Genomic DNA, 25,214 nt, shown 5'->3' with positions numbered 1-25,214 from the left:
AGAGGAAAGAGAGGGGCATAGCTTAAGAATCAGCAGGGTTGTTGCTCGCTGATCAGAAGAAATGGATGCAGCTCTACTTGCCTTCCATAACCATTGGGGAATGTGAGGATGTAATGTTCATCATGGTCTAGACACGAGACACAGCCTATGGAGAGAAGGGATAGGAACTCTGATGACTAGTGTCACCTGGCCATAAGGTCTTGTTGTCTGATTGATGGATTCTCCATTCAATTTAGGGAAAAACAAGCTCGCACCCCACCATGCTTTCACCCAAAATAAACGTGCTTACATGCAAATAATGACATCCAGTCTGGCTTTCTGCGGCCATTTCCTCTCACTTAGACCCGTGGTCGGCAAACCGTGGCTCGCGAGCCACATGCGGCTCTTTGGCCCCTTGAATGTGGCTCTTCCACAAAATACCACGTGCGGGCGCGCACGTATAGTGCGATTGAAACTTCGTGGCCCATGCGCAGAAGTCGGTATTTTGTGGAAGAGCTGGTATTCTGTGGAAGAGCCACACTCAAGGGGCCAAAGAGCCACATGTGGCTCTCGAGTCGCGGTTTGCCGAGCTGCAGTTTGCCGACCACTGACTTAGACAATTGCCCAGCACCCATTAGAATGACATAAATTTCTATTAACATGGGAGTCCACCCCATGCCCAAAGACTTACCCTGCCCTATGTTGTGCACCCCAATTGACATTCCAAGGAATTTTGATTTGGTCCAGATATGAGCATTGAATTGTATCTTCTTGTTAAAACACTCAGCATAAAAGGCTGAAACTATAGAAATTATTTTAAATTAGTGTACTGTGTAATTATACCCACCTCTCCAACTCCCTTAACTTGGGGAAAGAACTGACTCCTTGAGGAAAATCCTTTAAATCCTCAAAGAACTGCCTTTTATACCGTTTTCCCCAAATCTAACATTCATTTGGGTTCATGTGGGCAGAAATTTTCCTGAACCATGAGACGATGGCCAATCCTGGAGGCTTAAAATCAAAAGGTCTGCCTATTCTTCTGGTCAGTAAGCTTGTCTCTCTCAGCCCCAGCTGGGCCCATCAGTATTACCACTGCACTGAGCAAATAAGACACTGAGGAGATGTGGTCTCTCCCCGACGTCAGGAACATACTGAGCAGAAACTACAACTCATTTATATAAATTGTCTCAAAGTTGCTGAGGTCTCTACAGTACAGCTATTATGTGTAATGACTTTAGAAGCATTAAAGTTTATTTGGAAAATAATAGTGAAGCTAATAGTCTTTGGAACTTATACAAGGAACAAATAAGAGCGCCTATCCTCACAGGACTGGGAAGACACAGGCAGCCATAAAACAAGACAGTAGTGATCTCGCCTATGAGCTTTTCATGACCCTTTTTTGCCAGCATGGTTTCAAGTGGATGTTGCAGAACTCTGTGACTTACTGGGTGGATGATGGGAAACCTGCTCAGCCACGAAAGTTACACTGTTTTTGGAAACCCCGGGAACTGGTCCTTCTGAAACGAGCTCCTGCAAGCAAATATAACATCATTTTCTTTTCATGTGGAAACACAAATGACACTGCAGAGACTCTAATGAGGGAATCTCTCCTTCCCTTGGTTGGTTACTGCTCCCCCTCTACACACTCAAAGCACCTGGCTCAATGTCATCACGGCGCTGAATCACACAGCTGGAATAAGGACAGACATGTGACTGCCTCTGTCTTCACAAAGAACTAATGTGATGTGTCGCCTGGAAAGGGAACGATCTGGGGAGTTATGTCTAAGAGACTATTCTGTGCCAGGCGCTGTGGGCCAGGGGGTTTGTTCCTCATCCCTCGAGACCTTTTACTTTATTTGAATCTTCCTTGCTGGTCATCTTCCTCAAAGCAACCTCTAAGTGCTGGGAGCCCTGGGCTCAGGTCTGAGTCACCTACAACTCTGCTCTGTGCTAGCTACCTAGTGTCTCCAAAAGCACTATCTCCACTCTAGATCACTCCCTTGAACTCCAGACTCTTAAATTCTAACTCCCAACTGACAGCTCTACTCACATGTCTAACAGATCACTCATACTTGACGTTTCAAATTTGAGTTCCTGATCTTTCCTCCCCCAAATCCAATCTTTTCCTTCTTAATAAATAGCACCAATCAACTGCTGAAGCCCCAAATGCAAGGATTCATCTCTGTCCCCTTTCCTTTACCTCCCCCCAGTCCATCTATCAGTTCTAACTCCAAAATACAGCTCGCATCAACCATGTCTCTCCTGGAATAATGGCCAAGGCCTCAACGGTCTCCTTGCCTCTATTTTTGCCCCTTTCTAATTTATCTTTTCCTAAAATCATTAAAAGATCTTTTCAAAACAAAAAATGACATCCTGATAAGCCATAAAATCATTATGGCCCACGAGGCCTTGCATGATCTGATTTCTAAATCTCTATCTTTATCTCATGCCCCTCTTTCCCGTTGCTCATTATATTCAAAATATGCTAATCCAACAGCACAATTCTATGGGTGGTGAGCGTCTTCTGATCATTACCTGTATAACTGTTATCTATCTCCAAATAAAACGAAATCTTGATCAGTACACAACTGAAGATAATTAAAAACGCCAGTGCAGAACTCACCGTGTTGTCTTCAGTATCGTTTGGTAATGTCCAGTGACACTGAAAGATCTCACCCAAAATGGGATTGTATGGCTTTTTGGCAACCGATCCTCTCCTTCCCGCATGGAAGGCCGAGAGGTACCATTTCACAACCTGAACCATTCGGTCTCTGGCATCCTTTTGGTCACTAATGCTGAAAGGGACAAAGTCAACATTTGTGTTTTGCTTTCTGACAGGATGCAAGCTGATGCAGCAACCCTCAGCATGGCCCACCCTGAGACACGCTGAGGACCTAGGACCAGGAGTTACCTCAGTTTCCTTTTAAAACTGAGGTATAATAGAGATAATTAAACACACTGGTCGTAAGCGTGTGGTTTGGTGACTTAGACAGATGTGTAATCCATTTAATCAATCACCATACAGGACATTTCCATTCCCCCCAAGTTTCCTTATCCCCCCTTTCCAAGCAATCTCCGCCCCTCACCGTGAGGCAAGCACTGTTTCTGGCTTCTAGTACCACAGGTTAGTTTCTTGTTCCAGAACTTCATATCAGTGCACTGCTTAATTGCCAAATAGTTGGAGATTTTCTAGATGTATTTGTGTTACTGATTTCTGATTTAATTCTTTCATGCTCAAAGAGAATATACTCTGTATGGTTCCAATGATTTAAAATTTATTACATCTTCCCAGTACATGGTGTATCTTGATGAATGTTCCATGTGTACTTGAAAGACTGTGTTATACAAATTGATAGTGTCCAGAAGGTGAACCAGGTTGAGCTGATAGGTAATGCTGTTTGACTCTCCTATAGCCTTACAGTTTTCTTGGGGGTGAGATGGGGCAGTGCATGTAGGGAGCTACTGTTCAGTCAGTTCCTGAGAAATTTCCAACCACAATCGTGCACTTGTCTATTATCCCCTTCAGTTTAGTCAATTTTTGCTGAATGTACTTCGAAGCTGTGTTACTAGGTACATATGCATTTAGGATTCTTATTTATTCTTGATAAATTGACCTTTTCTTAATCATATGAAATATCCCTATTTGTCTCTGGCAATATTTGTCTTAAAAACTCTTCTTTGTCTGATACTAATACAAGCGACACCAGCTTTGTTATATGTGTTTTGCATATGTCTTTGTCCATCCTTCTACTTCATATTTAAAATTTCTTGCTCTCAAATAGCATAGATAGATCTTGCTTTTTTTTATCCAGTCTGAAAATCACTCTTAAATGGAGTATGCATGCTATTTATATTTGGTGTCACTACTGATAAAGCTGGGTTTAAGCCTACCATCTAGTATAGAATTTGTTTTCTATTTGTCCCCTTTGTGACTTGTTCCTTTACTTCCTTTTTGGGATTTAGTATTTTTAGAATTCCACTTAATCTGATCTACTGGCTTTTTAGCTATACTTTTTAATATTTTTAAATGGTTCCTCTAAGGGACCTCAAAGTTTAAATTCTCATACATAAAGACTACTCTTAAATCTTGAACCCATATCTAAAGAATAACTGGTACTTTGAATCTTTACTTACACATTACCAATAAATGTTTACATTTTATTTGTTCAATTATGTATTAAACAGTGCCATATTAACTGAAGTTCTTCCCTTAGGATATTGGTAAAATGGATCTCTTAAATCTTCATCAGGAAGGAAACATGCATATCAATGTCAGCCAATGAGTCCACCCACTGTGACACCTCAGTGATTTGTATTTGGCTTTAGTAAACCACAGCTCAAAGCCAACAAATGCATCAGAGGAGATTAGAACATCCCCTTACAAAGAAAATTGCCCTGCTACCACTGAAAAGCAATGTGAACACACCTCCTTGTAAATCAATTCCATCTTTTTTTAAAAAAATATATTTTATTGATTTTTTACAGAGAGGAAGGGAGAGGGATAGAGAGCTAGAAACATCGATGAGAGAGAAACATCGATCAGCTGCCTCCTGCACGCCCCCCACTGGGGATGTGCCCGCAACCAAGGCACATGCCCTTGACTGGAACCGAACCTGGGACCCTTGAGTCCCCAGGCCGATGCTCTATCCGCTGAGCCAAACTGGTTAGGGGCAATTCCACCTTTTGATGACGTCTGTCTTTTGTACATATGCCTACTATTGCAAGCTTTACAATCTGGAAACTAGACTGTAAGCTCCTCAAGGGCAGACACTGACTTTTTCTTTCTCCAGCTCATAGAAGTGTCTGGGAAACAATGGGTGCTTTAGAAAGTTTTGATGAACTCAGTTAACTGAACTTCATCAGGATATGTGTAAGTAATTTAACAGTGAATGCCAGTCCTGGACCAAATAAGCTTACAGATGTGGCTCTGTAAATACTGGCTACCTATTACTGGGCTCTTACGATTTTTTTTAACATGCTGGCTGCCTAACAACATCACTACCGTGTAACCTAAGCAAACAGACAGACCTCTAGTATAAACAAAATACTCAATGCCTTTCATCCAGAAATACTTAAAAGGCCGGGAATCCATCTATCCTGCAAAGGCAGAAAGCTATTGGTAAAATCTTTAACAATTATAAACTACTGCGTTTATCATCAAATACCTCACAAACAGGTCCGGATGTGCAAAAAAGTCTGCATACATTTCTAAAAGAGATCTTCTTTCAAGAATAAATGTTGGAAGAACTACCTGCAAAACACACATTTGAGCCTTGAGTATCATATTCTACTACAGAGAAACAGACTGCTGCACTGCTGAAAAAAACAAAACCCATTCTAATCATGGTAACACCCACCAAGTACTGCCCTGGCATGCTTCTGATACCTACTTCCCAAACTGCTCTGCTTCAGAAATGCCCAGTATCCTGCCCAGCAGATGAAAAACAGAGAGGGGTTTTGAATCTTCAAAGCCACTTCCTCTGTGAACCTCCCTTTAGCTGCCTGGCTCAGTATGACAACGACAACAAACTACTCTAGACAATCTTTGGGTGCCTAATACCTGCTGGGCATTACAGACACATTATCTTATTGAATTGTACAACAACCCTGTTGTGAAGAAATTATTATCCCTGTTTTACAGGGGAGGAAACTGAAGCTCAAAGAGAGTGAGAAACTTTCTCACTGTACTGTTACTAATGTGAGAATTCAAAATTGGGTTTGTCTTACTTTGGGGAGGGGGTTTGTGCACTTTCCATATCTGCTGATGCTTCTCGATCATTAAATGCACTAGGCAATTTATCTACTTATGAATCTGTGTCCTCAAGTAACTGACATGAATGCAAGGACCACCCTTATTCACACTTGCATTCTCAGCTACTATTACACAGTAAGAAATTTTTATAGTAGCAACTGAAGGAAGGACCAAGGGTGAAGAGAACAAGGATGGGAATCAATGAACTATTTCTACCATGGGGCTGAACCCATGAAGAAAAATGCTGAGGGGCTGGGAATGTGGCAGAGGAGAAAGCAAATAAAATAAAAAGTTGGAATATGGGAAGAAGGAATGAGAAAGATTAGGAATAATCAATAAAAAAGGAAAAATCTCATTAGGAAATGGAAGAAGAGTTTTTTAAGTGTATATCCTATCTAATAAAAGAGGAACATGGTAATTAGCCGTACATCTGCTACCCTTCCCATCGGCTAATCAGGGTGATATGCAAATTAACTGCCAACTAAGAAGGCGGTTAATCGCCAAAAAGATGGCGGTTAATTTGCATATGTAGGCACAATGCTGGGAGGCGAAAGGGAAAGGACGGAAGAAGCCCCCTGCCACTGACAGTGATTGGAAACCCAGGGGGGAGCTAAGCGCCGGGGGCAGGGCAAGGGCCGCCTTTGCCCTGCCCCCCAGCCGTGATCAGAGAACCCGGCGCCTTTGCTGCCCGGCCAGTGATAGCGGGAAGCAGGGGTGGAGCCGGCAGTCCGGGGAGCTAGGGGTCCCTTGCCCAGGACTAAAGCCTTGGCCAAAGACTTTAGGACTGGGCAGGGGTGGAGCCTGCAATCCTGGGGAGCTGGGGGTCCCCTGCACAGACCTAAGGCCTTGGCCAGAGGCGTTAGGCCTGGGCAGGGGTGGAACCAGCCATCGCAGGGAGCAGGGGCGGAGTCAGCGATCCTGGGCAGCTGGGGGTCCCCTGCCCAGGACTAATGCCTTGGCCAGAGGCATTAGGCCTGGGCAGGGGCAGAGCCTGCAACCGGGGGGAGCTGGGGGTCCCCTGCCCAGGCCTAATGCCTTGGCCAGAGGCGTTAGGTCTAGGCAGGGGCGGAGTCAGCGATTGTAGGGAGCTAGGGGTCCCCTGCCCAGGCCTAACGCCTTGGCCAGAGGCATTAAGTCTGGGCAGGGGCAGAACCTGCAACCGGGGGGAGCTGGGGGTCCCCTGCCCAGGCCTAAGGCCTCAGTCAGAGGCATTAGGTCTAGGCAGGGGCAGAGCGGGAGATCGTGGGGAGCTGGGGGTCCTCTGCCCAGGCCTAATGCCTTGGCCAGAGGCGTTAGGCCTGGGCAGGGGCAGAGCCTGCAACCGCGGGGAGCTGGGGGTCCCCTGTCCAAGCCTGACACCTCTGGCAGAGGCATCAGGCCTGGGCAAGGGGCCGATCAAGCGATCGGAGTGGGATGGGGGTCGACGCCTCTGGCCGAGGCATCAGGCCTGGGCGAGGGTGGAGCCGGTGATCGGGGGGAAAGGGGGGTTTCCTGCCCAGGCCTGAATCCTGGGCCAGAAGCGTCAAGCCTGGCGTGGGGGTGGGTGGGGTGCCAAGCCGCAGATTGGTGTGAACTACAGAGGAAGCACCTTTTCTGACCGCTCATTGGCTAAGCTCCCTGTATGCCACTGGTAATATTCTTAGTAACTTGGGTAATAAGAATCCAAAACGGCGATCTAGGGTTTTTCACCACTCTCCTGGCGAAAAAAAGGAAGGTCCACTGCTGGAGGGCTAAGAAATGTCATATTCTGCCCTAGCCACTTTGGCTCAGTGGATAAAGCCTTGGCCTGCCGATGGCAGGGTCTTGGTTCAATTCTGACCAAGGGCATGTACCTAGGTTGCAGGCTCCTCCCTGGCCGGGGCCCAGGTCAGGGCTCATGCAGGTGGCAACCAATCAAAGTGTTCCTCTCATTTTGATGTTTCTCTCTGTCTTTCCCTTTCTCTTTCACATTCTCTAAAAATCAATGGAAACATATCCTCAGGTGAGGATAAGAAAATAATAAAGAAATTATTATTATATGAAAGACACATCTTGAAAATGCCTAAAAAAAAGTTGTCATTTTTTCATGGTGACGGGACTGGAGCCCGTGTTGATGAAAAAACCTTGCTGGCTGCGGTGACTGGCAGTGGCTGCAGCAGCGGGGTGATGGGGCTGGTTCCTCCCCCTGATCAGCCCAGTCACCTCCCACAAAAGGAGGCCAGATTGCGGCTTAGGCCCGCTCCCCAAGGGGAGCAGGGAGCGGGCCGAAGCTGTCAATAGGACATCCCCTGAGGGCTCCCAGTATGTGAGAGGGGGCAGGCTGGGCTGAGGGACACTCCCCCCGCCCTCCCCCCCCCCAGTGCACGAATTTCGTGCACCGGGCCCCTAGTCAGATTATAAATAATTTACTAGGGAAACAAAGCACCATAATAAGTAAACATTCCTTTAAATTTAGTAATTACTGCATATCCACCATATTCAAGACCTGTGTTAAATGTTATCATACAAGAGATGCTCAAATTACCCTGGAAGTCCAGGAGAAGGAAGGATCATGTTCTGTTTGGGGGACAGGAATGAGGGCAGAGCTGGGAAACAATTCATTGCGGTGGCAGTAGCCAAAAGCCTTAGGGGAGAGTAAGGCTGTAATAAAAAAGAGAAGGAAACAGAAGACTAAGAAATGAAGATCGGAGGGGGGAAAAGGACATGGAGACAGGAAATTGGGTGTGACAGAAACTGACCAGTGTGGCTGGGTGAGGGTTAGGGCATAAAGAGTGCTGATGGAGCACAAGCTGAGAAAGGTGCACTCTGGCGGTAACATTTAGGATGTTTATTATCAATTTAAGTAAACATTTTCCTTCCACAGAACATGTTCATAATCTAAATTTAGCTAGACTGGCAGGTAAGCTTATGTACTGACTCAGTACAACTTCCTTCCACTCTCAGAGGTCAGCATGTAAGGATGGTAGAGCAGAGACTGTAGGTCCTTCCCACACTGCTGGCCCACCAATCCCATCAACCCCAGACTCCTCTCCTTCTGGACTTCTCATTATGTGAGATAATAAACCTCGTATCCTTCAAGTTACCTTTAGGTGGGTCTTCCATAATTGGAGACCAAAACCAACCAAGGTAGAAGATGTCGAAAAAATGTAAATGTCAACGTCTAAAATTAGGTTATGACTTTAAAATGCGAAGTGCAAATTTTGATTCAGCAATTATGTACTCTAATGAACACTGAAAAAATTCTTGGGGCAAACTCCTACAAATATTCTCTTATCTAGAACATTCCTGGCAAGTATGTTGGGTTCCACAAGTTAGTGCTATCCTTGTGAAGGTTTTATTTTAGACACTTTATTAGAAAATATTATGAATTAGTTTTTTTCTTAATTACTCTCTAAATCCAAACCAAAATGAAGCTCACATTGACAAAGACTATAGTTTGACCTGGTCATAACAAAAGCAAGACTCCTGAATGTTATTAACTTTCTAAAGTTGGGTAGAATAACTTAACCAATATAAAGCTATTGCAGCTCAACTCTCTAAGACAAGAGGCAGCATGGAAAGATTACAGATTTTGAAATCACAGACCAGATCAGAATCTCACTTCTGCTATTTAATAGGATTTATCCAAGTTACTTAACCTCCATGAGTTTTAGTTTCCTCATCAATAAAATGAATGAACAATAACACCTACTTTGTAGTGTTGTGGTGAAAATTAAGTGAAAGGATGAGGCTGCTAGCACAGTGACAGAGATACAAAGGCACACATACACCAGTCCCCTAAATTAATCCGGCACTCTGGAGCACCAAGATTAGATTCAAATTTACTAGTAAATCCAGACCACAGTAATTGTATGGCTGAATGTGTGTCATACAATTTTCCATTCATTATCTGTTCTGATCCTTACAACTCTGAAGTCAGTCAGTGTGTCCACTTTGCATACAAAGAACCTAAAGATCATGATGGAAGGGACTTGCCCAAGGTCACATGGTTTGTAATAGCAGAGGTAGGTTGTTAGCATAGGTCCTCTAACCCCAAGGTCAGAACTCTGCTCATTTTGATTATGTGTACACTATACTGCTTTAGTTTTTGTCCAAACCCAATACTAGTCCTTGTTTGCCCCCAATAAAATCCAAATCTTCATCCATCCATACTACCTCTGAAATTATTCTAGCTTTATTTCATTAATTTATAAAAATATTGTTTATTCATCTAAATATATATTAAATCACAACAAAACAAAAGTATAAATAGAAATTATGTCATTACACTATATGTGCAGGCACACTCACCATACACAATCACTAAGAATCCACACATTAAGACAGCAAATGCCAAATTTGATTCTTACCTTAGTAAGATCCATTCCAAGTCTAACCTGTGACAAGAGATGCATGATAACGCTCTTGTGCTCTTCTACTGACCCCGCCTCCCCTTCATCATCTCTATCATCATAGGAATCGAAAAGGTCTAAAATAAAACAGATCTTCTTAGACTGGTGGTAAATGGCCAATCTGTGCTGCTACCAGTATTGCAAATTTTCCCCAAATATTTTTAAGGGAAAAAAAAAGTTAAATTCTCAAAGGTCACTTACCAGCATCACTTGTTCCATTGGACATGGAAGAATTGAGTGATTCTGTGGTATCTGGACGCTTTAGACTATTTCCTGAGCTACTGTGGGTCAAGACTGAAGCAGATCCAGAGGAACTAAAAAAATAATAATCACCTTCTTAAATCTTTTAAGAAAGCAACTTAGAATCACAGTAAGACGTTAACCTACAAAGCTACTTGAAAAGTAATATATTCAACTGACAAACCAGACTCTTAAGAGTTAGCTGCTTATATACATACATATAGGTTTACACTTTCCAACTCTCTCCCTGTGGCTCCCATTCTGAGACTGCCCAGTTTGGTGGCCAGGTCTCTTGTTTTACACTTTTTGCATAGGGTGTGCTCAACCAAGCCATGTTGAGAAGCCATCAAAAATCAGTTTTGCTTTTTTGTCTAAGTTTAAAATGAGTTCATTTTCTGATTTTGTTACTTTGTACAAATGTAGGTATGTCATAATTCTTGGCAACAATTTCTAGAACCTCAAAAATGGCAAGTCTATTACTTAGTCTCAGAAAGAGGTCTTGTCTATATTTTTGAGATCCTTTGATAAAAGTCCACATTGATATTTACATTCTTCCCAGTCATAAGAAAACTCTATTTAAAATTACAAAATAAAAAAGTATATTAATTTTTACAAGTAAATTTATGGTAACTGGTATTACAAACTGGTTAACAGGGTGTAAAAAGCACTTCCTCTATTATACAATAGTTATGTGAACATAACTTACCCAGAATAAGTATTTGTATATTAATAAAAGAATAATCGAAGTCAGAGTTTATTAAATATAAAAATAGAAACCAAATTTCTCACATTTAAAATATAACTTATAAAATGGTACACACATATAACCAGTATTTTGTTACAAAATTATAGGTACAAAATGTATATATTCTAATTTAAACATAGTTTGCTCTGATTACTTACCTACTTTTGATTTTTTTATTTAATAATAAACTATAGTTTTTAGAGCAGTTTTAGGTTCACAACAAAACCAAGTAGAAAGTACAAGAATCCCTAATGCTCTACTTCCCCCACTATCAACATCACATTCATCATTATCACTCAAAATCCATAATATATATCAGGGTTCACTCCTGATGCTGTACATTCTATGGATTTTGACAATGTATAATGACAACTTTTCAACACTGTAGTATTGTAAAGTTTCTCACCCTAAAAATTCTCCGTCCTTTGCCTATTATTCTAATATTAAAACATATCTATTCTAATTTAAACATGGTTTGTCCTGGTTACTTACCTTCTTTTAATCTAGTTTTCAAAAATCCTTAGTTAACTAAATATTGCTTATTTGATAGTTTAGTAGTATTCATCACAAGGTACTTTAACTAATGTCTACTTCACTAGTTTTGAGTTAATGGAAAATATGAGTAAAGACATAGGTAAGAAAAATCAATTTATCATTAAATAAAAGAGCTGCATGAAAATAATCTCCAAAATGTATTGTGACCCTTTGATAGATCACCAATATAGAGTCAATCTTTTAAACCAGTTGGTCTAAAAACCCCAAATCCTTTAAAATATGTATGTTATTTTAGATGCATTTCCAAAGGTCGTATTTATTTATGCTGTGCTTTTCCTCCTTACTCAGATTAGAAACCATGCCTGGGCCAAGAGGAATGCTCAATAAAGGTCAAAATGGAAAAAACCCATTTCATAAGTTACCGTGTTCAAGACAAAAGATAGAATATAGTTAAAAAACAATGCCTTGACAAAATGATATGCATACAGAAAAGATTTATATATTCAATGGGCTAACTTGTATAGAATTTAATATAAGATCATAATAAACTAAGCCAAAAAATTTAAAGCTCTGGATTTAATTATAATTACAAGAGAATCCACAACAACTTTACAAGTTAGATATGATTATTCTCATCATATACAGATGCTCAGAGGGTCAATGACCACCTGAAGTCACACAGCTGATAAGCAGAAGAGCCATTTCAAATGCATGTCTGGCTTCAAAGCACAAGTTCTTTACAACATGCCCCATCATCATAAGAAATATTTTTTAAAGTTAAAGTGAAATTTTTACTGGCAAACTAGTAATAATGGTTTCTCCTTAGTTTATTTCCCTACATGGACATGCTACCCTTTCTGTTAAGCAGGTCTTTTTGAGTTGTAGGTTCTTTTCCTTAACTAAAGTGTCCTGTCTTAAAAGTACATGTTCACCTAGATCACATACATTTCATTTTTTCCACGTTTAAAAGTTAAATTTGATCCCAAACTTTCTGATCCAATAGTCATTTTCCTTTATGAATTTTGAAATTTTGGGCAGTTATTATGAAATTATATATGAATATTGTACTTTTCAGTTCATGTGCACACTTAAGAGTACTAGAGTCCTTCACAATACTTCTTTTTTTTTTTTTTAATATTTTATTGATTTTTCACAGAGAGGAAGGGAGAGAGAGAGAGAGTCAGAAACATCGATGAGAGAGAAACATCAATCAGCCGCCTCCTGCACATCTCCCACTGGGGACGTGCCCACAACCCAGGCACATGCCCCTGACCGGAATCGAACCCGGGACCCCTCAGTCCGCAGGCCGACGCTCCATCCACTGAGCCAAACCGGTTTTGGCCACAATATTTCTTATTAAAATAAAAAAAACAACAAAGTTCAAGGTCTAAGGCCTGGCTGCTGATAAACTTACAAATTCACATACAATCATTTCCAAATGTGTAATGTTTTATACAGCAAATCCCAAGGTATAACAGTAGTACCAATTCCTGAGGAAGCCAGAGTACTGGAAAAAATGCCCAACAAAAAAATGAAGCCAACTATATCTGTAACAAACATAGGAACACTAAAGCATATAAATGTTAATTTGCCTTCTAAAAGTTACCATTTATTGAGTGCTTGTTACAGGCCAGACAAGATAGTAAGCACTTGACAGACATTATTCTCATTTAAATGTCCACAATAATTCCTGAAGTTGAAACCATTATTGTCCTCATTTTACATACAAGGAAGAATTACATTGGTTAAATAATGTGATCAAGATCACACACCTTTGAGGCAAAACAGATTTAGAACCTATTCTTTCTTAGATTCCAGAATCCGAAGTCTTACAGCAGTCTATGTATCAGCAGGGCTAAGAAGTATTTTGCTTATCAGCTATCATGTAAATAACTCTACATGTAAAAAAGTTTTTTTCTGTGTAATAGTTCGTTATCTAGCTTTGATGATGATATAAAATAAGTCAAATATCCTATCTAATAAAAGAGAAACATGGTAATTAGCCGTACCTCCGCTACCCTTCCCATTGGCTAATCAGGGCGATATGCAAATTAACTTCCAGCCAATATGGCGGCCGGAAGCCAGGCAGCTTGAAGTGAACATGAGGCTTGCTTGCTTCAGTGATGGAGGAAGCCAATGTTCCCCGCCTGCCGCTGCCGGCCTCTGAGCTTGCAGTTTGAAACATTGTTACAAATACAGAAGATAAACAAAACCCCAGAAACCTGCTTTCAACTAGCCGGGATCTCAGAGCTGGAGTTGAAATAGTGTTTCGATTATAGAACCCAAACAAACCAGATACCTGCTTTCAGCAGCGGAGGCCTAAGAGCTGGAGCCAAGCCTCAGAGCTAAAGTTGGCCCAGAATAAAAAAGAAAAAAAGGAGCGGTTGGGAGCTTCAGTCACCCACCAGCCTGAAAACAGCCCTCAGCCCCTCACCCAGACTGGCCAGGCACCCCAGTGGGGACCCCCACCCTGAAGGGTGTGTGACCAGCTGCAAACAGCCATCATCCCCTCACCCAGGCTGGCCAGGCACCCCAGTGGGGACCTCCACCCTGATCCAGGACAACCTTCAGGGCAAACCAGCCGGCCCCACCCATGCACCAGGCCTCTATCCTATATAGTAAAAGGGTAATATGCCTCCCAGCACCAGGATCAGCGTGACAGGGGGCAGCGCCCCAACCCCCTGATCGCCCTGCTGTGTGTGACAGGGTGCGGCACCCCAACCCCCCCCCCCCCCACGGGCCCTGCTCTGTGTGTGACGGGGTAGAGCCATAACCTCCCTATCGGCCCTGCCCTGAGTGTGACAGGTTGCGGCGCCCCAACCCCCTGGTCCCCCCTGCTTTGTGTGTGACAAGGGGTGGTGCCCCAACTCCCCTATCGGCCCTGCTCTGTGCGTGACGGGGGGAGTTCCTCAAGCCTCTGATGGGCCCTGCTCTGTGCGTGAGCCCCAACCCCCCTGATGGGCCCTGCTCTGTGCATGACAGGGGGTGGCGCCGCAACCTCCCCATTGACTCTGCCTTGAGTGTGACAGGGGGCGGTGCCCCAACCCCCCAATCGGCCCTACCCTGAGCGTGACTGAGGGTGGCATAGCAACCTCCCGATCCGCCCTGCTCTGTGCATGACAGGGGGTGGCGCCCCAACTCCCCAATCGGCCCTGCTCTGAGCCCGACCAGGGGCTGCACCTAGGGATTGGGCCTGCTCTCTGCCACCCGGGAGCAGGCCTAAGCCAGCAGGTCGTTATCTCCCGAGGGGTCCCAGACTGCGAGAGGGCACAGGCCGGGCTGAGGGGCCCCCCTCCCCCGCTAGTGCACAAATTTTTATGCACCGGGACTCTAGTCTATAATCATAAAAGGATAATATGCTAATTAGACCAGACATCTTCCGGCTGCCATTCAGGCCATCATTCTGGCCGGTGCCGGCAGTCGGGGAAGGAAGGTCTACTCTTGCAAGAACTTTCGTGCATTGGGCCTCTACTTTTCTAATAAGGGGAAACCCATAATCAGTATCTATCAAAATCTGCCTGCTTAATATCTCTGGAATTCACACACTTCTCTCCAGTGCCTTGCTATTACCTTGGCTCAGGCTGTCAAGATTTCTCAACTTAATACCCAGTTTTGGCTAGTCTCCCTACCTGTTATGCAGCCCCACTGCATTTAATACTATACTTTCAATTCTATACTGTTTTTCCAAAATGTAGATGTGACCAGCAACTTCCATCACTAGTGAGGAAATGTTCGAAATTGGTAAAAGGTTACGGACCCTTTTATGATCTGGCCCTTGCCAAACTCTTATGTTACCTTTTTTTTAACCACTCCCCACAACTTATGCTGCAGCCAATCAAGCTCTCCTTGACTCCAGACCTTCTTTAACAGGGTTCCATTTCCATGAGAACATTTCCAATTCCCCCTCCTCTCTCTCAATGTCCCTCTTCTCTACTCGTCCACATGAACCTTAGGATCACATCCCCTCCCCTCCTCTGTGAATCATTCTCTGACTTCTCAGGACTTCAAAATGATCCCATGGCTTTCTGTGCTTATTCTTATTGAAGCACGTATACCATCCTATATAATAAAGAGGTAATATGCATACTGACCATCACTCCAACACACAAGATGGCTGCCCCCATGTGGTCAAAGATGGCCTGCAGAGGAGGGCAGTTGTGGGCGATCAGGCCGGCAGGGGAGGGCAGTTGGGGGTGACCGGGCCGGCAGGGGAGGACAGTTGGGGGGGACCAGGCCTGCAGGCGAGGACAGTTGAGGGAGGGACCCAGGCCTGCAGGGGAGGGGGGTTGGGGGGGGGGGGCAGGCCTGCAGAGGAGGGCAGTTGGGGGGACCAGGCCGGCAGGGGAGGGCAGTTGGGGGTGACCAGGCTGGCAGAGGAGGGCTGTTAGGGGTGACCAGGCTGGCAGGGGAGGGCAGTTAGGGGCAAGTGGCCGGCAGGGGAGCAGTTAGGTGTCGATCAGGCTGTCAGGGGAGTCGTTAGGGGGTGATCAGGCTGGCAGGAAGAAGCGGTTAGGGGCAATCAGGCAGGCAGGCAAGTGGTTGGGAGCCAGCAGTCCTGGATTGTGAGAGGGCAGTCGGACATCCTTCCAGGGGTCCAAGAGTAGAGAGGGACACCCCCCTTCGTGCATAAATTTCGTGCACTGGGCCTCTAGTTAAATTATAAATGTCTGTTTCTTCCCCCAAAAGATAGTGAGTTCCCAGAAGGCAGAGACTGGGTCTTTTTTTCACCTCCACCTACTATAGCTCTCCACACTAATACAAAAACCAGTACCATCAAACTTCAGTTCTAAACGTCTCCCATCTCAAACAACTCGGTTCTTGCCCAAGTTGTTCACAGGAAAAAATGTCTCGGTTGTCCAAAACTTCAGTTTTTGACCTGACAACCCTTTCAGCATGACAAAGAGTCTCTCAGGCAACAAGCAAAGGAGAAATGATTTTGTTGCTGGAAATACTCCATTAGCACAATTTTAAAACATGAAGAGGCCATCAAAAGAGTGCTAATGTTGCTAAGGGTGTGAAAGTGCTCACAAAACAACAATCACAGGCAGCTGAATAGTTGTGGATTTGGAGAAACAAAAAGGAGTTAGCCAGTGATAGCATTTCGGAGGCAGTGATATATGAAAAATTTGTTCAAGGGTAATACAATAAGAAGTGTTTATTTATAAATTAAACAGTGCATTAGACATGGACTGTATATAAGAAAGGTTAAAATAGAGAATCACTTGTGGGTCTGGAACAGATTAAGTGAATTTACATTGTTTCTAATGGGAGAAAATGATTCGGTTTTCGAGCAAATCTCTTTTAGAACAGCATTCTGGAACAAATTAAGTTCGCTAACTGAGGTTTCACTGTAATGGTAACCTCATTTGTATATTCTTATCCTTCCTAGTTTATTCATTCTCATTTGACCCTTTCCTAATGTTGGTGCTAGAGAAATAATGCCCAGAGTTCCATGAACAATACTGGCATATTATTATAGCTGATGCTAATTTATTCCATTTGAATTAAGTCATGAGTAAAATCAAAAGTCTCATAGAACTGGCTTTGTTCAATAAGTCAATTAAAAAAACCTGTCTTTCTTACTTTTTCCAAGTAATAACTTTTAAGGGAGCCTGTCATTAAAACCAGCCTCAAAATGAAATTACATTTTTAAAAATCAGGAGAGTTGTTTAAACACATACTTAGTTTATCCACTTACTCTATTAAGCGCTTTGGGGATGAGCCACCTTGATGAAATTCATCAGCATCATAGAATTCATCTTCACTGCTAGAATAAGAGAACTCCGGGACTGTATTTGGAGACAAGTTGACATGGCTTGGAGAAGTTAGACTGCTACTAGGTGGTGAGTGCCCACTGCCTAGAAAGTTAAAAAGTTTTTAATTAGGGGACAAAGTTGGTAATAAAGGGGGAGAAATTAGGAAGATGGAATGAAAGCAGATCTTTCTAAAATTAAGAGAGCTTAGTTAAATTGGTAAAAGTCCTCATACTATTTGTAAAGAAAATTAATATTTAGACAAAGAAAAAGGCAAATCACATTATAGAATATGAAATAGGTTCTTTTTAGCTTTTTTAAAATCCTCACCCGAGGATATGTTTTTACTGATTTTAGAGAGGGAAGGAGAGAGAGAAACATTGATTTAAGAAAGAAACATCAGTCAGTTGCATCCCATACTGGTCCCATCGAACCTGCTACCTAGGGATGTGCCCTGATTGGGAATTGAACCCACAACCTTTTGGTGTATGGCCAACACTCCAACCAACTGAATCACTGAGCCAGAGCAGGACATAGTCTTTTAAATAAATGAGAAAAAAAAATGTTACGTCCGCATTCTATAATTATCTTTAATATTAGGAAGGGAGTCTTCTGGTTATAACTACAATGTGTGAGCTCTCATATTGGAAGTCCCATCACAGATACCCAGCACCAAAGGGAAGCCAGGTCTCTTATTTTATACTAGAGGCCCGAGGCATGACATTCGTGCAAGGGGCTTGGCCCTTGCAGCCCGGCAGCTTGCCTCGGCCCTCTCAGCCCCGGCTTCGTCCAGAAGGTCATCCGGGGGGATGTCCAGTCTAATTAGCATATTATGCTTTTATTATAGATAGTAGATCCAGAACCTAAAAAATGCAGTATTGAGCCAATAAGAATACAAAATGGAAAAAATATTAAAGACCACATGAGTATTTAAAAAAGTGATCAGAATATCACATTCTTTCTAGTCAATGTTTGGTGGGCACATGAAAACACAAAAGTCCTGCACTCACCATCCAAACTCCTCACCTCTTTTCCATCTAAGTCTAAGGTGCCTGGGGTTCAGGGGCAGAGAAAAACACAGGGCTACTATGGAAAGAATGTGGAAAAGGAAAAGACTAGGAGGAATATCTTTTTATTCTTCAATGGTCTAAATAAGAAAATGATAGTCTAAAAAAGAAGACTACCCCTAATCTTTGTGATGATCATCTGGTTCATTGTCTAGTAATAAAGTAATAACCATGAAAATATCAATAGGAACAATGGAGAACTGAGATCAACTCAACAAGGGTTTATTGAGCATCAAAGGCTATCAGGTGCCCTTGCCGGTTTGGCTCAGTAGATAGAGTGTTGGCCTGCAGACTGAAGGGCCCGGGTTCGATTCTAGTCAAAGGCACATGCCCGGGTTGTGAGCTCGATCCTCAGTAGGGGGCATGTAGGAGGCAGCCAACCAATGATTCTTTCTCTCATCATTGATGTTTCTATCTCTCCCTCTCCCTTCCTCTCTGAAATCAATTAAAAAATAAAAGAAGGAAGGAAGGAAGGAAGGAAAGGAGGGAGGGAAGGAGGGAGGCAGGCTGGCTATCAGGCAATTTATGCCAAACTGCTGCAGATGCTTAGTGGAGATTAAATTTAAGTCACTGACGGCCATCTAAAAGCCAAGGCCATAGTTCTGGAAAAAATTGAGAACAGCAGCAATAAAAATGAATCCAGAACCACACATGCATGTTTAGTCCATTCCCAATAGAGCATATCCACCTGCCACTTCAATTGCCACGTTTACAAAGGTATCTTAAAAACATAACAAAAATGTTTACTAACTAAAAAGGTAGTATCGCTTATTGTGGAAATGCCAAAGATAGTTCCTCTTAGCAAATCTTTAAATTCTCTCTCCCTAACCCCCCACCCCCCCAAGAAAGCAATAAGATGAGAAAGAAACTTTATCCTAACAACATCAAAAGACCAGGAATTATAAATGATTAAGATGCAAATACTCGAGGTAAAATGTGTCCAAGAAGAAAATGAGTTTGAATGGGAACTGCAAACAAAAGAACTGAGTTTTCCTTATGAAAGAAAAGGATAATATTTGTTTTCTCAATTGTTCCATATTTCTTTTTTGTACTACTAAAAGAGGTAAAGGAAAGAAAGGTGGGAAAAAATGAAGAAATTAGGTTGAAAATAAAAAAGACATAAATTAGATACTAACTTAAGTTTTAAAATTTCTTTAAATCCACCTACTCTAAGATATTGTTTTCAAAATGAACATGAGGTTGCCCTGGCTGGGTGGCTCAGTTGGATGAGCGTCGTTCTGTTCACCAAAAAGTTTCAGGTTTGATTCCTGGTCAGGGCACATACCTAAGTTGCAGGTTCAGTCCCAAGTGGGGGCATGCACGGGAGGCAATCAATTGACGTTTCTCTCTCTCTTAAATTAAGAAACATATGCTTCGGTGAGGATTTTTTTTAAAAAAGTGAACAAGACTTTGGCACAGATAATAAAAAACAGAAAAAGTCAGATAAAACATTTCAACTTCATTATTCAAATTGCTAATCAGTATTTCCCCAAGAGCTTCAAATAAGAAATCTATTGTTGTTTGCTTTCTTTCAAAATTTAGAAGATCTCTGCTATTGAATATTAAAAACCAAAGTAATAACACCAGCACCTTTACTAATTTAAATTTCAAAATAGGCTAAAATCACAAGGAAAAATTTTCATTATTACACAGTGAAAGTATTGCCCAGGAAAGAAATCTGTGCACAACTGCAGGAGCTTATCTGATCTCAAGAGTGGTTTTGGCCTCCAGGTGTAACAGAGACAAAAGTACTAAGTGATTCCTTGAGTATGACTGACAGGTCACTCAACATATATCGATTTCATTTTAAAAAAGGGAATAGCCGAACCGGTTTGGCTCAGTGGATAGAGCGTCGGCCTGCGGACTGAAGGGTCCCGGGTTCGATTCCGGTCGGGGGCATGTACCTTGGTTGCGGGCACATCCCTACTGGGGGGCGTGCAGGAGGCAGCTGATCGATCTCTCTCATTGATGTTTCTAACTCTCTGTCCCTCTCTCTTCTTCCCTGTAAAAATTCAGTAAAATATATTTTTTAAAAAAAGGAATAAATCCAATACTAACATTGATAGCATTCCTGTAAATTAGAGATAAAATAATAAGTCTAAATGAGTTAAGAACATGCAAACTAAAATAAAGTATTCCTTTTTGTCTATAAAATTGGTAAAAATATGAAAGACTGATAAATCCTAAAAGAAAAATCCCCACATATATGTAAATGTAAGAAACTCAAACCTGTAGAGAATTTTTTTAGTTTATCTGAACCACACTGACAACTGCCTGGGAGCAAAATCTCAATTTATTGAGAAAATCCTCCAGGGAATTGCAGTTTTGCAACTTATTTTATACATTAGAATCAAAGAAGACATAAGGAGGGTTATATGAAATCCACTGGTGGTAGATTAGGGAGGCGGGAGAAAGCAAAGTGGGGAAATCTCTGCAATTAGATAAAAAATAAAATGGAGGGACACTTCTTTTATGCCAGTGGGTACAAGATAGCTAATAATTAACATTTATAGCACATAGTGATGGTGTTGGGGGAACAAAGTAGCAATGAGTTTTGTGTTCTCTGCTCTGCTGTGGTGGGTGTAGTCTATGGGGTCAGATAAAGGAGATTACTTTGACATTCCAAGTGTATGTTATCTTAGATGCTAACAGGCAGTAACAGGCTTATTTAAGGTAAAGGTTGACCTTTGTCAAGAAAGCTACAGGCCTAGGATGTGATTACCTGACCACCATGCAGGCCTCCACTAAGACTGTCAGATTTGGTATTTAGCCCCTTTTTTGGCCACTCATGCTTAAAGTTGCTGTACAAGGATATTTTACTTAAATTTTGCTAATAATAGGAAAATATTGGAAATCACCTAAATGTCCATCAGTGGAAAAAAAGATGATACCTATTTAGGCAGCTGTAAAAAGAACGTTAGAACTAACTGTATGAACAAGGAAAGTTCTCTAAATGTTCTCTGTTAAATGAAAAGAGAAAGTCACAGAAACAAGATCTCGTTTAGGTTAAAAGAAAAACAACAATTAAAATGCACAGCATAGGTATATATGTACATACATGTACACAAATGACAGAGGACAGAGTAAAGATTTTCAGCTTCTGTTCTCTGTACTTCCATATTTTCTGATTCCTGAGAAAGTATACGAGTCTAACTTGAGCAAATTTTTCAAAAAAGTCAATCTTCAAAATAAACCATACGGTAAACAAAAAAAAACAAAATCCTATAATATTCTAGTTATAATTTTACTAAATCTTCTGGTTCAATCATAAAATTAAGTACTTTATGTATAGAACTGTAATAGCAAAAATATGTTATCTCCAACAGAAAAATACATTTCTTCAACCTTTTCCCTGTTAGTAATCAAATATAAATCTTAAATGTAAATGGGGAGTTATAAGAAGTAAAGGAATTACATAAATCTGTACCTGTACTATTTGGTGTTGGAGTCTGATGATGTCCCAAGGTAGCTAACACAGGTCCCACTGGTAGGGAAGATGGACGCTGCTCTGACTTACACAACTGAGCAGGTTCTAGGAGATTTGAACATGTAAAATAAATTACAGAAATAGCCTAAACATAACTTCTGTTAACTGGGATTCAAAAGCCTACAGATGAGTAACTTCTAAAACTGTATTCCACTAAGTCAACTTCCATGCTACTCCTCTCTAACATCCTATCCCCTTTAAACTCAAAACACTAGGCAGGATATCAAGAGACCAGTCCTGGTAGGCCAATATCTCAGTACGACTGCTCTGTAAAAACATCAAACACTTCTGATGATAAAGTGTTTCCAAGCATCAAACCATATAATATCTGGGGGCAGGTTATCTCCTTTTTAGTCCATGAGAGATGTTAGCGCATTCTCTTAAGGATATATAAACATTCACAAAAGGATTTCACATACTCTTAAGTAATTTTTAAAAAGTCATTTTTTTTTCCAGTACAATTTCTGACTGAACCATGTCATCATTAAGAACACAATTACACCCTAGCTGGTTTGGCTCAGTGGAGCATCGGCCTGTGGATGAAGGGTCCCAGGTTCGATTCTGATCAAGGGCACGTGCCCCGGTTGCAGGCTTCTCCCTGGCCCGGGGTTCTGGTTGGGCTCATGCAGGAAGCAACCAATTGAGGTGTTATTCTCACATCAATATTTCTCTGTCTTTCCCTCTCTCTTCCACTCTCTCTAAAAAATTAATGGAAAAATATTCTTGGGTGAGGATTTAAAAAAAAAAAAGAACAACAACACAGTTATGTTGGATGCAACAAAAAAGCAAAAGGAATCAGAATAGTTGGATAGTACTCTATACTTAAAAATACACAAGTCTATTTAATTGGTAGACATAACAAATTTCATTCTTCCCTTTCTCATTATCTTAAAGCTCACCATAAAGAAACCATTTGTATTATTCAGAGCTACAAAGAATATCCCAAAAGAGAATATTCCTGGATTGCCTTCAAGCAGATCAAGGTATATTATTTACCTTGGTGGCCATAAATCCAAGTCATAGGATTCTATCCCATCAGCTAATCCAGGTCTTAGTAACCATGTCTATTTTCCATCTCACTGTGAAAACCGAAAGCCCTTTCATTATACTTAAAAAGCCCCAATATTAAAAATACTATCATTTTCTAATTCATTTTTGGCTGTATATTTTTATTTTTATGTATTAAAAGAAAAAGAAAGGCCCTCAAAGATTACTATGACAGTCATACACATTATGTTTTTTCTCAGCAATGAATCTGTGAAACATTTTCCAAATACTATACCTGGAGGTAAGACAGTCTGGGAAGGCATTGTGTTGATCACAGGTTCCAAGGGACTAGGTTGATATATTGCATCTACAGGATTAATAGTACTCTGAGATAAAGAAACACATTATAATTATTTTTAATTAAATGCCCTTCCAACGCTGACCCTCCCAAATGTATGAAATTGCCCATATTTCTGACAGCAAAGTCCTGAAGGTTGCTATATAGATATGCTGATGAAAATATGAAGAGAAAATGAAACAGCTTTTCTATACATAAATCTAAGTTTCTCATTATTATTATTTTAAAAGCAAGGTAAGGAGGAAAAATGAATGAATGAATCTCTGTATTATAGGAAGGTAAAGCTAAATGGAAAAACTTGGAAAGCATTATATAATGGTGTGGCAAGATTCAGGAAGCCAAAACAATAACCTCTCAATTCAATTCAGTGCTTCTCAAATGTTAAATTCACCACAAATATTGTTTCTCTAAGAAAGAGAAATGCTCTCTTGCTTTGGTGTGAATAAATATTACACCTATGACTAGCTTATGTACCGGCACCAGAAGGATCTAATCGTTCCATTCCTTACTACTGTCACCTCCATTACTGTCTACTGCACAACACAGGCACCTAGTTTTACAATCAATAAAGGCAAAGAGATGTATCTTCTATTTGAAATGGGTGTGTGTGGGAAGAAGATTTTTTTTATTTATTTTTTTTAGGATTTGAAAAACAAACATATAGTTATGATTTGGGAGAGAGAAAATGTTCAGATTTCTCTGATTCCAAACCAAGAAATTATCCTACAGCATTTTAAAAACAAGAGTCCATAGCTTACTGATGCATTTTTATATGAAGAAATGGAGGATTTCAAACAAAGGTCTCTGCCAGAATAAAGTTTAGATCCATCACTTAGAAAAGGCTACACTAAGCCCATGGACACAGAAAATAGTTCAGTGATGGCCTGGGGTGGGACAGGAAAAATAAAAGTAATTGGTCAATCAACTTCAAGCTAAAATATGTCAAATTACATTCTACAATTTGCTTTCAAATGCATTTACAGAGTGTGAGAAATGTAAACAAATGATAATCTACAGCCCTAATCTGTTGTGACACTAAAACTCATACCATACAATATATAATAAATTATATATAAATATATGTTCATATAGCTAACATTTGTGGAGTACTATAAGCTCACTCTGCACCTTATAAAAACCTTCTGAGGTAGAACTAGTAACTTTTCTTTATAGAGGAAACTAAAAACTCTAAGGTCAAGTAACTTGTCTTAAGGTCACAGCTAGTGAAAGGCAAGGATGGGTCCTAGCAGTCTGGGTCCAAGGCCCTAAAACCCCTTCTTTCTTAAAAATAAAAACGCAAGGAAAAATGCAATCATCCCCAAACAAATGATTCAAATATGTTTGTTTTCTACAAGTTTAGATTTCCTATGGTTAGGGAATGTAGGCGTTTTAATTGCAAATGATTAACATTTTTTTAATGCTTTCTAAAACTATTTTTTTAACATAATCAAAAGTAACTAATTTTGTTCAGAGGGAAAAGAGAAAAAGTAATTGACAACATGATTTTCCTTAGGGTCTTTGGGGACCATGAAATGCTAGACAACATATACAGTCTTTTTTCCATGAGGCTTACAAACTTATTTGCTATCTCACAAAGAGAGATTATATTACATTGTATTTATACCACATAATTGTATATCATCATGACTCAAACTTTGAACTCACACTGTGAAAAGAGAAATAAAAATTCTAATGTGTTTAATTCAAATTTTAAAAATGTTTCTCTTTGCTTTCTTAAAAAATATACAAACATCACGGATATTTAACTTTTTTTCATTTTAACCCAAATATAAAGATAACATCTTTTTAAGTATAATCATGAGATGGTTTTGAAGATTCCAGATTTCAGACAAGCTGTCCTTTGTAAAGTCTTAAGACAAAGAAAAGACTGCTTCAGAAACACAGTTTGAACAGAAGTCACTCAGTTACCTTAAAACTAGGGTACCTCAAACCACAAACCTTCAATCTCTAATTTTTATTT

At 40.9% G+C, this 25,214-nt stretch overlaps 1 protein-coding gene across 23 annotated transcripts in view; it reads right to left on the bottom strand.

Moving 5' to 3' along the window:
* The window catches only part of OSBPL9 (oxysterol binding protein like 9), a 148,445-nt gene that overhangs the window by 5,332 nt on the left and 117,899 nt on the right, over positions 1–25,214 (bottom strand). For 16 of the 23 annotated variants that reach the window (XM_036349761.1, XM_036349760.1, XM_036349770.1 and 13 more), the window contains 10 exons: positions 23,171–23,261; positions 21,829–21,933; positions 17,280–17,439; positions 10,303–10,415; positions 10,060–10,178; positions 5,145–5,230; positions 2,603–2,774; positions 1,425–1,509; positions 671–781; positions 82–145 (listed from right to left, as the gene is read on the bottom strand). In XM_036349761.1, coding sequence (XP_036205654.1) covers positions 82–145; positions 671–781; positions 1,425–1,509; positions 2,603–2,774; positions 5,145–5,230; positions 10,060–10,178; positions 10,303–10,415; positions 17,280–17,439; positions 21,829–21,933; positions 23,171–23,261 — 1,106 coding nt within the window. Of the gene's footprint in view, positions 1–81; positions 146–670; positions 782–1,424; positions 1,510–2,602; positions 2,775–5,144; positions 5,231–10,059; positions 10,179–10,302; positions 10,416–17,279; positions 17,440–21,828; positions 21,934–23,170; positions 23,262–23,991; positions 24,011–25,214 lie in introns of those variants that run through there. The other 7 variants (XM_036349768.1, XM_036349772.1, XM_036349766.1 and 4 more) reach the window with 5 other exon arrangements.

This window comes from Myotis myotis, unplaced genomic scaffold (genome assembly GCF_014108235.1).
Source record: "Myotis myotis isolate mMyoMyo1 unplaced genomic scaffold, mMyoMyo1.p scaffold_m19_p_2, whole genome shotgun sequence".
Classification (NCBI taxonomy): Eukaryota; Metazoa; Chordata; class Mammalia; order Chiroptera; family Vespertilionidae; genus Myotis; species Myotis myotis.
This window is presented reverse-complemented; position numbering and strand designations above follow the sequence as displayed.